Raw genomic sequence first — 14,771 nt, 5'->3', positions numbered from 1 at the left:
ATTTTTTTCTCCTGTGGTGATTATGACACACCATGTAATCAAAGCTGATATTGAGCATACTCAGATCCATTTGGATCCACACAGGTATTGGACATATTGACGCACAGACCAGAGACCCTACCAGACCTGATTAGACTGAGTGTAAAAAAGAAAATGGTGCAGACAAATTGCGTCAAACGCTACTGGTTTGTCACTGTGGGTGTGTCAGCACCTGCAAGTAGTGAGTAGCTTGCTTGTTTTAAACCAAAAACAACCTGTATAACTTTGTGCCAGGTAGAATTTTGTTTTTGTTTGATCTGTAATCTAAGAATATTAAGAAGAAGATTTTTTGCAGATCAAATTTCAGTCTCATTTGCATGAAGTTTATGCAATGTGTGGCTTATAAGGTATTAACAATTAAATAGCTTCAACAACTCAGAGTTTGACTATGCAAAGTCAAAATGATCAGAAACATCATTTCTAAAAACTCACAGAGAGCCAGTGCAAAGATGCAATGATGAGAGTGATGTGATCTGCTTAGCTACAGTTTGGTCTAGTGACAACATTTTTTATTGCGAGCGATTGACTTAAACCTCAAACCGGAGTAAAAATAATTACTGCAGTCCAAATGAGAAGAAATGAAAGCATGAACAACCTTCTCAAAATCTGCCACCATTAAAAATTATTATACTTATATATACTGTATACTGTACATTTATAGTGTCACCTGGTTTTAGAGGAACATAAAGCTGTGCAACAGCATAGATATGAAAACTGTTTTTTACTGATACTACTGATTACTGATTACTACTGATACCGTTTTTTATGACATTATTCATATTATTATTATTAGTAGTAGTAGTAGTAGTGGTAGTAGTATTAGTAGTACTAGTAGTGGTAGTAGTAATATTTAAAAACAGTAATTGTTTGGTTTTTTTCACAGCAGGACTGGAGTCTCACAGTTGACGAGATGCTGGAGGTTGTGTCCGCATCAGATCCAAAGCCTGAATCTAGATCAGAAGACACCGGACACACAGATTCCAGATCGAAGGAGACCAGAGGCATTCAGTCTGGATCCAGACCAGATCTGAAGCTTACATCCACTTCAGATGAGAGTGGAAACCTGCAGTTGGGATCCAGATCAGAGGTAACCAGCTGCTAGCTGGGATTAGGAATGAAACCTCCCACCAATCAACAGATATAATCAGATTCAGAAATGTGAACAATTTCCTGTTGTCTTGATGCTACTTTCCATTTTCTAATATACCCACCTTACAAATAGTGGAGCTTAACATGTAGAGTTTGTCATGAGGGTGGCACTACAGGAATAGTAATTGAGTAGTTAAAATCTAAAAGGTTCAACCTCTGAGGAGCAGGAATGAGATTGGGACATTAGATGGAGGTCTGTACTGCAGTTTTTAAAAACTGACTTGACTTCTGAAAAGTAAGAAGAAACAGACAAACTGAAAAAACAGCGACCATTTTACTTTGCAACATTCTGCATCACAAAGGCAATAACAGAAAAACACTGCCTATCCAACATGCTAAGCCAACAGAGCATCAGTCTATAAAGGCTGCACTGTAGGCATTTGTGCACTCAAATAGGTTTATGATTTTATGGGGGAATTATGAGTTATTATTGTGCACAACTCCAACTAAAAATTATTCATCCAGTGACATAACTCATATTAGAATATGTATAATAATAGGGAAATAGTCCTTCTGTTGGCCACACAAGAGAGGTCAATTAGAATTATGATTGTTATTAATCTCAATTATGATTTTGCAAGAGTATAGGTCTTTTAAGGTTAAGTGACTAAGATGTAAGCACAGGAAAACACAAACAAGTCCACTTTAATTACATACACATTTATTAGTAATACTACACCTACAAGTACTAAACACTACAACATTTTACAAACACACAAGAGGGACACAAGAGGGAAAGGGAAACTGGTACACAAGGCTATGGCTAGTGAATGATTTGAATGCATGATGCAGAGTTATCTATTGGGTAGCTGGTATGAGAGACCTGATAAACAGATGAGATGACTGTTACCTGAGAAGCAGCGAGTCAAATCAATGGTACAACAGCTTAGTTCTGAATTGCCAATTGAAATTACAAATTATGAAAGCACCAGGGTTTAAGCAAGTTGATGAAGGTTTTGTACAAATACTTGCTTGCTCCCTGGGGTGGTTTCTTCCATAGAATGGAATCTGATGTGCTGGGGTGAGAAGCTGGAGTCTGGATCTTGTAATGATGAGTAAGTCAGCCGGTCCAGAGTTGAAAAGTTCCCATTTGAAGAGAGCTCCTGGTTTATGCTCTCCTAGGCTTGATCCTCAACTCATGACTCTAGACTTTTGAAGTTTCACCTCCTGTTGCTCTGAGTCACATCTTCAGACTAGCCAAATGCAAACTTTCCTGCATCCTAGCCAATCCCAGGGGTTGCAGAGTTTTGGGGGAGCAGAGTCAGTCCCCTCCTGGGTGGGTTCAACTCCTGAATATGTTACTCCATTTATCAAAGTATTTACAGTATAGCAATTGCATGATTCTTAATTTTGCATTTTTGATAGTAACTTTAGCATTCTGAAAGTGAACCAAGCAGAATGGTACTAAAGATGATGTTAGTGTTATCAAGGATGATGGAACTATGTTAGTGTTACATTTCTCGGCTTAAAGGCAGTGGAATAAAAGTCTAACTAAAGCACGTAACGACACACATATGATATACACACATATCAACATACAACAATAATTGTCCTTAGACAAAATCTAAAACGACATTTGTAAGTCCATGGCTTTATAGTCCTCTGTTCTTCTTGATCTGACTGCAAACGGCAGGGGTCCATGCCCTTTGAGTGTGTGTGTGGGTGTGTGTGTGCGTGTGTGTGTGTGTGTGTGTTCTGGTAAATGTCTGTGAGTGTCTGTATGTCACTGGAGCATGGCATATTGTGTATCATCTTGTGCCTTATGCTGGTTTGCCCAGTGATCAGTTCTTGGATTGGTCATTCAAGTCCTGAAAGTCAAAATCCACAGTGGGATTATAATTGGTGCCAGCTTGTGTGTGACTGGCTCTTATAGGTGAGTAATGAGAACCAATGGTGCAATGCTGCAGATACTGTACAGTCTACTGTGGTATCTCTTCAGCACTGTTTTGCAGATTTAGAAGTTGTGCTTAATATCTAAAGGTAAGTCTTAAACGCAGACAAAACCAAATTTATGTTTTTCACTAGAGCCAAAAATATTCATCATCACAACTTAAAGTGGCACCAATATTGAAAGAGTCTTGATATACAAATACCTTGGCAGTTGGATTGATGAGAAGATATCAAAAATTAAGTATCAAATTTTGTGAGTAAACTAAGGCAAAAGGTTGGCCTTTTCTTTAGGAATAGATCCTGCTTCTTGTTAAATTGTAGAAAAACTCTTGTTGAGGCAGCTTTTTTTATTAGTTTTAGACTATGGTGACATCTTGTACAGGCATGCTTTGGCTGCAACTTTCCTTTATGCTGTATACCATTCTGCACTCAGGTTCATTACTAGTGATACTTATAACATTCATCATTGCATCCTGTACAAAAAGGTTGGGTGGTCCTCTCTCTCTGTATGGTCACCAAACCAGACCACTGACCCAAACCATCTTTGATCCTTCAAGCTACAAGAGCCAGCAAGATGGGAAGACCAATTTACATCCCAGTGTGAACTGATAATTCCATTTGGATAAAAGACCCCCACCATTGGTTCTCATTACTCACCTCTAAGAGCCAGTCACACACAGAGACAAGATGGCACCAATTATAATCCCACTGTGGATTTTGACTTTCAGGACTTGAATGACCAATCCAGATTTTACTGCTTTTTTGTAAACATCTTTTTGATTTTTGTAAGCATTGCCATTGTTTGTATTCACGTTGTTGCTCTTTAATTCAGTTTTGATTAATATTGTGGGCCAAAACGCCACCATGTGCTGGAGTTCATATATGTCAACACCCTCCCTAGGCCACAACACCATATCCAAGAGGGAGATTCCTATTGGTGGAATACCACTAGAAAAGGGCCAAGTGTTTCATGAGATCTGTTTGACTCCCTGACGAAGGCTCGAATGCATTGGAGTCTTGTCTTAAAAGTCTAATATGCCCGGGCCATGACAATAAAGACATTTTAATTGTTTTTAAAGAGAGTACCTTGGAGTTTTCTTGCATTTTTGTAACTTCCTAGGACTTGTTTCAACAGTTCTATTTTAATCAGAAGACAAATTCAACACACAAAAGTCAACAATAAATCAAGTTTATATTTATTTATTTCCATATATATTTTTTATATATTTATTATTACAGAATGTATCTTGATCAAACTTGGCTGGGTGGGCCAGTGCCACCTCTGCCAGTGGCAGAATTCTGTCTGTATGTCCTTATTATTTAAAGTGTGTTATGTCTCTCTCAGGCTGAAGAACTCAATTTGTCTGAACTGAGCAGGAAGCAGGAAGAGACCAAACAGCAGAGAGCTACCACAACTTCTACAAGGTAGGAAAAATGTTCAAATCAAAACTGCTTGCCAGAATTTTATATTCTCACCAAGTCAATTTCCACCCATCTGTTTTTAGCCAAATTTTCAATTTGCACCCAAAAAGAGGAGTGGATACACCAGAAATATCTTAAAAAGTGTTTGGTGTTGTAAAAGTAATTGTGTAGATAAAAAGCAAATGTAAACAGACTTAGTGAATAAATAATGACGTACATGAAGCATGTGACTTAAATGTCACTGAAGAGCTGAAAACATCAAATCTGTGTGGAGCGATGAGGAGACTGTAACGTACATATTTCCATCACGTTTCCCACATGGTTTTCCATCATTTGAGCTTTGACTCCCGCTCTTTGAATGACATTGTCTTGTTGTGTCCTCTTCTTCTGTAATAGTTTAATGGCACCAACTGAATAATTAGCGCCACCAGCTATTTATCTCAGGAGATGATGGAGAAAAGTATTCACTACATTTCATTTTGATTATTTACTGGACATTTTGGTTAAAATTTGCCCTACATTTGGATGGAAACTTGGCTATCAGGTCACATTACAAGACAATAAATCTGATGATGATGATGTCATGATCCCTTAGTAATATTTCTCTTTTTCCCTGAATGAAAGCTCTGGATCCGATGTTCTTTATGTGCTTTTTGGTCTTCTAGCCAGAGAATGTTTCTTCTCTCACAATCCCCTATTTAGAAATCTTCCTTAAACTGCAGCAGATGACCCCACATATAGGTGCTGTTATTGGCTTCCAGAATGCATTCCTGCAACCTCTTGATGTGAACTGAAGAATGATGGCCTGGGTCAAGAATCCACTGTGTCCATTCACTTTCTTCCAAGCTGATTGACAGCCTCTATTAGCATTTTGAAACCTGCGTAGTTCAGGGTGGTTTCATTGAATTCTGGTTGGTTTTCCTCCTTGATACGATTTGTTTGTTTACATCTGAACACAGCAATTCGAACCAAAACAACAGACCCTCAAGAGTAAGTGATCTTGATTTGTTAGTGGTGAGAACAGGATCCAACCTCTATCTGACCAACTACAAGGCTGCAAGTTTGAGCTAAATGGCTCCTGTAGCCAGGAGCGCTTTGTGTGCTGGGACGTTGATGAGTGAAAACAACAGCTATCAGCTAGCAGCTAGCCGGAGAATAAATCGAGGTTCTTGATGATATTTGGGCAAATAGGAGCTTCTTCATGACCTCTTTGTGTGTACGTTCTGCTTAACCCTCCTCCTTTCTTCTCCTTTGGTAGTGGGCAGGTGGCAGGACAGCAGAGGATGCTGGGAAATGAGGAGGAGCAAAAGGAGACTCAAAGTGAAGACTGTGCTCACCATGACCTGACCAATCAGAGACAACAGCTGCTGCTGTCATGTGAACACCTTGTGGACAAGGTTTTCAATATTTTCTTTTTCTTCTTTATAGAAGCTGAATTTCAATGTTCAGGATTTTGTTATTGAATACAAAAGTAATGATACTTCATGTAAATACTGAGTGAACCACATGACGTGCTCTGTGTGTGTGTGCGTGTGTGTGTGTGTGTGTGCGTGTATTACAGGTCTTGAGCTGGGTACAGCAGAGCAGCAGTGTGTTGTCCAACAGCTATGAAGCAGGACGGCAACTCCATGAGGCAGAGGACACTCTGAACACACACCTACTGCTGCACACACAGGCTAAGGTACACACACACACACACACACACACACAAACACACACGTTAGGGCTCTAAAATTTGTGCAGTGGATCTAAACAACATTTTCTGAAATATAAGGACGACAAATCTACTTATCATATACAGTATATCTCATATATACTTTTTTCTGATGAGTTATTCTGGATGGAAGATTGTAGAAATGGTTGCTTTTATTTGTAAAGCCTGGAACAGAAGACAAAGGTATGTTCATGTCTGACTGTGAATGTTTCATCACAACTGTATTTTTTGGTGACTTGTAAGTCCATGTGGGCTGGAGACTTGCATATACATCTATCCATCCATTTTCCACCACTTATCTGGGACTAGGTCAGTCTGGCAGCAGACTGAGTAAGCAAACTCAGACATCCCTCTGCCCGGCAATGTCCTCCAGCTCCTTCTGGGAGACGTTCCCAGGCCAGAAGATATGTGTAATCCCTCCAGCGTGTTCTGGGTTTGCCCCGACGTCTCCTACCAGTTGGATGTGCCCGGAGTACCTCTAAAGAGAGGCGCCCAGGAGGCATCCTAACCAGATGCCAAAACCACCTCAGCTGGTTCTTCCCAACACAAAGGAGCAGCGGCTCTACTCTGAGCTTTCTCCGGATCTTCGAGCTCTTCCCCCTGTCTCTAAGGCAGAGCCCAGACACCCTGCGGAGAAAACTCATTGCATCGACCTACAATCTCATTCTTTCAGTCACTACCAAAAGCTTGTGACCATAGTTGAGCATTGAAACTTAGACCGACTGCTAAATTGATAGTTTTCGCCTTCCAGCTCAGCTCCTTCTACACCACCAATGGTCCAGTACAATGCCTGCATTACTGCTGAGGCTGCACCAATCCTCCTTTCAACTTCCTGCTCCATCTCACCCTCACTATGCATAAGACCCCTAGATAATTGAACTCCTTCACTTGGTGCAGCAACTCACTCCCAACCTGGAGGGAGCAAGCCATCATTTTCTGACTTGGAAGATGACTCGCTGACTCTCATCCCATAGCTTCACATTCGGCTGCAACCCTCTCCAGCGCTTGCTGGAGGTCCTGGTGTAAGCCAGCAGAACCACATCATCTGCAAAAACCAGAGAGGCGTCATGAGGTCACCAAACCGGACACTCTCCTCCCCCTGACTGCGCCTTGCGATTGATCAAAATCACAAACCCAATCAGTGACAAGGTTCAGCCCTGGTGGAGCCCAAGATCACTGAAGGCGTCACTGACTTCCTGCCAAGTATGTGGACACAGCTGTCACTCCAGTTATATAAGGACCAAATGGCTCACAGCAATGGACCCAGTACCTCACACTCCTGCAGCACCCCTCACAAGGTATCCCAAGGGACACGGTTGTAAGCCTTCTCCAAGTCCACAAAGCACATGTAGACTGGATGTACAGGACACAATAAATAACATAACTAACATATCACACTGTCAACTCACACAGTTTTCTTGGAAGCAGATCAAAAGCCACTGCACCAAACAGGTTAGGTTTTTGGTTCTCTGGTGCGTTTGCCTCTTTGGTTTCAGTTAGTATAGGCTGGTGTGAAAGTGTGGTTGGTCTGATTTATACCTTACTGTTGTATTGTTGTAAAGTGACAGATGTCTGAATTCGGTAAATAACAGTACATAACCAACACTATTATGACTTGTTCAAAAGGGGAAGACCTTCTTGTATCAGCATTCATAGGCTACAGGGCTATGATGTGCTCCAGTATGTAGGGTTGGGGCATCTAGCAACACTAGCTCTTAATCAATCAATCAATCAATTTTTATTTATATAGTGCCAAATCACAACAAAAGTCATCTCAGGGCACTTTTCACATAGAGGAGGTCAAGACAATACTCTTTAATTTACAGAGACCCAACAATTCCCCCATGAGCAGCACTTGGCGACAGCGGTAAGGAAAAACTCCCCTTTAACGGGTAGAAACCTCAAGCAGAACCCGGTTCTTGGTGGGCAGCCATCTGCTTTGACTGGTTGGGTTGAGAGAGAGAAAGAAGGGGGGCGGGGGGGGGGACACACAGACAACAACAATCATAACAATAACAACAGCAGCAACAGCAACAGCCAGGGAAGGATGCCAACAGGACTGTGAAGGACCGTGAAGGCTCGGACCGGAACCCAGGGTTTCCTGCGAGATGAGAAAGCACAAAAAACTCCGGGGAAGAAGCAAAGTTAGTGACATGCATTGATGTTACATGAATGATACAGATGGAGAGGAGGAGGAGGAGAGAGGAGCTCAGTGCATTATGGGAAGTCCCCCAGCAGTCTAGGCCTATAGCAGCATAACTAAGGGCTGATCCAAGGTGAGCCTGGTCGGCCCTAACTATAAGCTTTATCAAAAAGGGAAGTTTTAAGCCTACTCTTAAACATAGAGAGGGTGTCTGCACCCTGGACTGAATCTGGTAGATGGTTCCACAGGAGAGGAGCCTGATAGCTGAAGGCTCTGCCTCCCATTCTACTTTTAAAGACTGTAGGAACCACCAGTAACCCTGCCTCTGGGAGCACAGTGTTCTAGTGGGATAATACGGTACTATGAGCTCTTCAAGATATGACGGTGCCTGACCATTAAGGGCTTTGTAAATTAGGAGAAGGATTTTAAATTCTATTCTAGATTTTACAGGAAGCCAATGTAGCGAAGTTAAAATGGGAGAAATGTGGTCTCTTTTTCTAGTTTTTGTCAGTACATGTGCAGTTGCATTCTGGACCAGCTGGAGAGTCTTTAGAGACTTGTTAGGGCAGCCTGATAATAAGGAATTGCAATAATCCAGCCTAGAAGTAACAAATGCGTGGACTAGTTTTTCTGCATCTTTTTGGGACAGGATGTGCCTGATTTTAATATTTTCGATATTATGTAAGTGAAAAAAGGCAGTCTTTGAAATTTGATTTATGTGGGAGTCAAAGGACATATCCTGATCAAAGATAACTCCCAGATTCCTTACGGTGGTGCTGGAGGCCAGGGTAATGCCATCCAGAGCAGCTATATCATTAGATAATGTGTTTCTAAGGTGTTTAGGGCCAAGCACAATAACTTCAGTTTTATCTGAGTTTAGTAGTAGAAAATTGCAGGTCATCCAAGTCTTTATGTCCTTAAGGCATGCTTGGAGTTTGTTTAACTGATTGGTTTCATCAGGATTCATTGATAAATATAATGTCATAAACACTATAAAATGTCAATCAAACACTATCTTGGGAAACCCCCACCCAGGCCTGATGGTTAGACACTCTTTCCATAGATATCTCCAATAACTGTTTAATCCTTGTTTGAAAAATGTAAAATTATGAACAATAGCTGCAGTAGAATTTTAGTTATTTCCTTGGACAAGATGTGGCAAATTTAAAATTTCTGTTCAACTTTAAAGGTCCAGATTAAAGTCCAGACCAGACGTATTTCTGATGCTGCTGGAGAAATAATTTTCCTTGTGATTGTCTCTCCAGGCTGCAGGTCGCAATGCAGAGAACATGAAGCAGATCGTGGATCAGATCAGAACTCTGCACACAGATGTGACCAGCAAAACTAGTTCTCAACCTCCCAGTGAAACCAGCAGACAGCCGTCCCTCCTGAAGACCCTGACAGAGCAGCTGAAGAGAGGCAGCACAGGCAAATGGACCAGAACCAGCACCACTCAGCCCAATCTGCCGGCTAATGACCCAACTGGTTGTTTGAGTCCTGAACTTGCTGGTCGGGTTGATCTGGTTCTGGAGGAGCTGCAGACTCTGAACCAGAAGATCGACTCAAACCTGCAGCTGCTGAAACCCTATGTCACTTTCCTCAGGACAGCACAGCAGGTCAGAGTCTCTTCTATTGTCCCATTAGAGAAGAAATCTGAAAATGTACATCAGTGCAGAGTCTAGTTCACCTGTCCAAAATTTAAATCCAGAGCAAGATATCTCAACAACTCCTGGGAAGATTTATATGAAGTCTGCAGAGGATATTCATGTTCTCCAGGCCAAAACATCCACTTGCACACACAAAAATATCAAACTCTAACAGGTCAATTACCATAAAATTCCCTTATCTCATTCCTGCTCTCCAGAAGATGAACCCTGTAGATTTTAATGACCCCATGACTTTTCCTCTAGCACTCCCCTCAGGACAAACGGGATATTTTTAGATCCACTATTGGTAAGACTTCGGGTAGGTTCGACAAGTTGATCCACCAGTTTTGCTTTCTGCTTCCTGGGGTTTTTCAAATTATTGCTACAACTAAACAGCCCGTAAAATATAGTTCCACTGTCACCTTTTTAATGATGTGTAGCCTCATGGTATATTCACAAAAAAAATTCTTGCAAAGTGTTACAAGGAAAGCCCTGCTGCAGGAGCAAAATAAGCATTTGCCCCCTATGGTGACATGTAGAGCCTGTCAGAGAAGTCTGTGAGCTGCTAGTTGATGCTGAGCTGTCTCTGCTCTTCAGGTGGAGGAGGAGATGGCAGAACTGAGGGAGATCTACAGCAGAGGATCAGAGAAGGAAGAAGAAGAGGAGTGGGAAGCTGGCAATAGTAACATCAGGACAACTACCAGTTCCAGGTCATCAGTGAAGAAGAAGCAGACCAGTGCCCACTGGCAGGAAATGACACAGAGCGTCCTCACTGCTCAGGAACTGGGAAACAACTACATCCATACTGTTAGCACGGTAACCTGACTTTGTTGGCAATCGGGGGTTCAGATGAACTTGCAGTTATTGAGATGAGAGGACAGCGGTGTGGCTCAATGAAGTGTTTTTAATAGTTTTTGGACAACGACGGAGGTCTACGGCACAGAGGAATAAGATATATCAGGCTTTGGATACACACACAATGCTTAGTAGATCAGTTCATTGTTGGTTTGGATCCAAACATGAGATTTGTTGATAAGAACAAAATTATAGAAAATCCGTAGACATATCCTTTTACTGCGAGGTGTAAATGGGATATAAATGACAATGACATGGGATAAAATAAGCTGACATGAGATTAGACAACATAACACAAAATGAGATGAAATTACATGGGGTAAGACCGATATGAGATGAGCTCAAATAAAATGAGTTTAGATAAACAAGATGAAATTAGATGAAATTAGGTGACATCACATGAAATGTCACAAAATAATCAGATGTGAGATTAGATGACATGACATGGCATAACATGACATGGAATTAGATTACATGAAATGACATAACATGAGAGGAAATTATATGAGATTAGATCTGATAACATGGCATGAAATTATATGACATTAGATTGGACAAATGAGATAAAATTACATAAATTTTTTATATGTGATTACATAACGAGATTAGATGAAACCACTTGAGATAAAAAGAAATTCGTTCAAATGAAATAAAAGATGACATGAGATTAGATGAAATGGCATGGCATGACCTGACATTATCTTCTCAATTACAGTCAATAGAACAGTACAAGAGTTTGAATTTAAATCTAGACTTTGAAAAGTGTAATATCAAGAGTGATATCAGTGTGTGTGTATGTGTGTATCAGGTGTCAGGGGCGGCCTTAAACCTACAGTGTATGGTGTCGGTGGTTCAGCAGACAGTGGAGCGACTCAGCCAAACCAAACAGGAGGTGAACGATCTGCGGAGTTACCAGCAAATCAAGATCCAGCAGCAACAAGACGACATGAAGAACTGCAGGAAATACCAGGAGAGACTGCTCAAGGTAATGACTACACTCTAGGAGCTTTCCATTTGACTAATGTGGCTCCTTGCTTCCCTCACTCACATCTCTTTCTCGCGTCTTACCTCCTCCGTATGAGGCGCCAAACCAGACAAAAGACAAGCAAAAATTGTGAGAGGAAACAGCAATACATGTGAGAAAAAGGACAAGTTACTGTACAAGACAGGTTGAATTGCTGTTTAGTGCACGAGAGAGACTGAGTTACTGCTACTACTACTGTTACTACTGTCAGTAACTTCATGGTCACACAAATCAGACGCATTTAATATCAAAATCAAATTTGGTCCATGGCCCATTTTTTCGTTTCCTATTTTTGACTTGAGCATAAAATCAAAGTATGAAAAACAAGCCACTATTAGGTTTTTTGTGTTGGATTCATAAATGAACAATGAAATAACGGATAGTTTTTTTCATTTTTCAATTTTGGATTCCCAGTATGAAAAGAACAAATGATACATGGGTTAACAAAAGAGCGAGTTAGATATTTTCCTGCTCCAATACAGCTGGCTCAAATGATACGCCTGTTATCAAGAAGTTTTACTGCCTTACCTGATTCTGCAGCAGGTGGTCAAGAATTTTTGATAGGATTTCAATGTATTGCTGCAAGAAATGATGGCTGTGCTCAAGATCATTATTATTGCTTTTTTGAAAAAACTCTCTTTAGCAAACAGCACACAGGTTTTAATTTCAATTAAATACTACTGCAAATCATTGCACCATATCATGTGAAACAGAATTAGAACGAGTAAACAGAGGCACTTCATGACTGAGGTTCAGCTGTTCCACCCTTCGCAAAAACTTAACAGTCCTTCAGCATCTCTTGCGTACATTCATTTCCTCTCGCAATTTTCCACTCCAGGATCATTTTGAGGAGACAACAATTACAAATCACCTCAACTGTCAAATATGAAGAAGTCAACTATCAATATGTAGAAATTATTAACAGTTTAAAAAACAAACACATGAAAACTCCTGTTTTATTATTTGATTACAGGTCTTCTCCTGGCTGTCACAGGAGAAGACACAAATAGACAGTTTAAATCCATTAATTACTGAAAGAGCAGCAATAAAAACAGTTGTAGCCTGCGGAATATGTTTAAATATAATATTGCCTATTTGGTGATTTTATTGGAGACATGCGACTGTGCAGATGTATATGTTTCCTGAAGAAGCTGAGACATACTTGAAATGCAAAAGAAGAGAAAAAAAGGTTTTTTGGCTTTATGAAGAAAGATATAGTTACAAGAGTGTTTTTATGATTAATTAAAGATTCAGACTCTACACAGGTATTGTTTATTTAATGAATGAATGTGAATAGCTGATGTTGGTGTATTACTGTATTACTCTGTATTACAAATCATGTACCATACCAGTCAAAAGTTTGGACACACCTTCCCATTCAAGTGTGTCCAAACTTTTGACTGGTACTGTATGTTAATATTTCAATAAAGCTGTTTCCACAACAGCCCCACTGTTCTTACTATATGAACTCCAGCATGTATGCAGATGGTGATATATTACACATGTGGAATATGTATAATGATGCTATGTGTTTTCAGACCCGGCAGGACCTGAACTGTGTCTCTGAGCTGCTGGACTCCTGCACTCTGATGGATCTGGGTTCAGAACTGCAGACCTCGAGGCTGCTGGAGCGCTTCAGCCAGGCCAAACCACATTTTATTGTGAGTCTTAGCATTGTGATTTTGAACTGCTGGTTTGAGTTTGAGGACTTTCAGGATTTTTTTTTATAACGGGCACTGTTTAGAGCATTTGGACTGGTGGGGCTGTTCAGACTGCTAGGACCTTTGAACATTTTTGGACTGCTGGGAACAGTGGGACCTTTGGACTGTTGGGTCTACTGGGTCAGGTTTCACTGTTAGGGAAACAGGGACTGAGGAAACAGTTGGGACTACTGCATTTGGGCACACAGAGTATGGAAGAACACAGCAAAAATTCTCGAGTTTGACCCTTTCTTGAATATGCAGTATTGTGAGTATAAAGTATAATCCCTGTTTATGAATTGGTAATTCTTCATTTTGTTGTAAAGAGTGGTTGCATAAAGATATCTTGGTACTGCGGCATCTCTATAGTGGTCTAAGTATAAAATCTCTAAAGAACTAGAAAATTCTGCAATTTGTAAAGAAATTGCATGTGAGAGCTGCAAACTGCTAGCTGCTGCTGCTGCTGCTGGCAGCTGCTACCTGTTGCTTGCGCTGATGCCAGTTGCTGCCGTTGTTTCTGCTCTGGCAGGAATTTTTTAAAGTCTTGTTGCACCACCTACAGGTGAAATTGTGTCATATGCTACAATCTTGTTCAGCATCTACATCTGTGCAACTCTGCTGAATTTAGTCAATATGGAATATTATATTTAAGAAATATGGAACTTGATAAGTAGTATGGTCGTGTTTCACTAATGGCCACAAGGTGGGGCTACTGGCACCATGTTTCAGTGTGTTGTGCCCATTGACATGGAGAACTTGTGTACCAAGTTTCATTTCATTAAAGACAACAGAACTGTAGAAATATCATGTTATAATATTACAGTAGCGCCCCCTGTGGGTAGAATGGTATCAAATTTTACACAATGGTGCACTGTCATTGTACGTACAAGATTCCCAAATTTAGTGTCAATCCGAATTAGCATTGAAGAGTCATGGCTCGTTAAATGTATCAGGCCACTCCTTCAAAGGTTTGGTAACCAATTACAGACAAACAGTAAGTGATTCCATAAAACAAACATAAAAGCTCCGCTCAGGGTCATCTAAATGTGGTATGTACCAGGTTTGGTGAAGATTGGATAAAAAATGTGCCAAAAGAAGCAAAAAATGCATATATGTATATGTATATGACTCAAATTGAATAATTTATTCACAGATTGCTCAATAGATAAGAATGCAGAATGCAAGGTAC

At 40.5% G+C, this 14,771-nt stretch overlaps 1 protein-coding gene across 1 annotated transcript in view; it reads left to right on the top strand.

The window, feature by feature from the left end:
• Window positions 1–14,771, top strand: part of ccdc141 (coiled-coil domain containing 141) — an 87,137-nt gene that overhangs the window by 38,672 nt on the left and 33,694 nt on the right. Inside the window, exons 9-16 of the mRNA XM_042427131.1 lie at window positions 923–1,126; window positions 4,424–4,503; window positions 5,759–5,897; window positions 6,062–6,181; window positions 9,623–9,973; window positions 10,601–10,819; window positions 11,667–11,843; window positions 13,421–13,543. Coding sequence (XP_042283065.1) covers window positions 923–1,126; window positions 4,424–4,503; window positions 5,759–5,897; window positions 6,062–6,181; window positions 9,623–9,973; window positions 10,601–10,819; window positions 11,667–11,843; window positions 13,421–13,543 — 1,413 coding nt within the window. The remainder of the gene's footprint in view (window positions 1–922; window positions 1,127–4,423; window positions 4,504–5,758; window positions 5,898–6,061; window positions 6,182–9,622; window positions 9,974–10,600; window positions 10,820–11,666; window positions 11,844–13,420; window positions 13,544–14,771) is intronic.

The sequence above is a fragment of the Thunnus maccoyii genome, chromosome 11 (assembly GCF_910596095.1).
Source record: "Thunnus maccoyii chromosome 11, fThuMac1.1, whole genome shotgun sequence".
In the NCBI taxonomy this organism is placed as follows: domain Eukaryota; kingdom Metazoa; phylum Chordata; class Actinopteri; order Scombriformes; family Scombridae; genus Thunnus; species Thunnus maccoyii.
The sequence above is the reverse complement of the archived record's forward strand: the minus strand, read 5'-3'. Positions and strand labels throughout refer to the sequence as shown.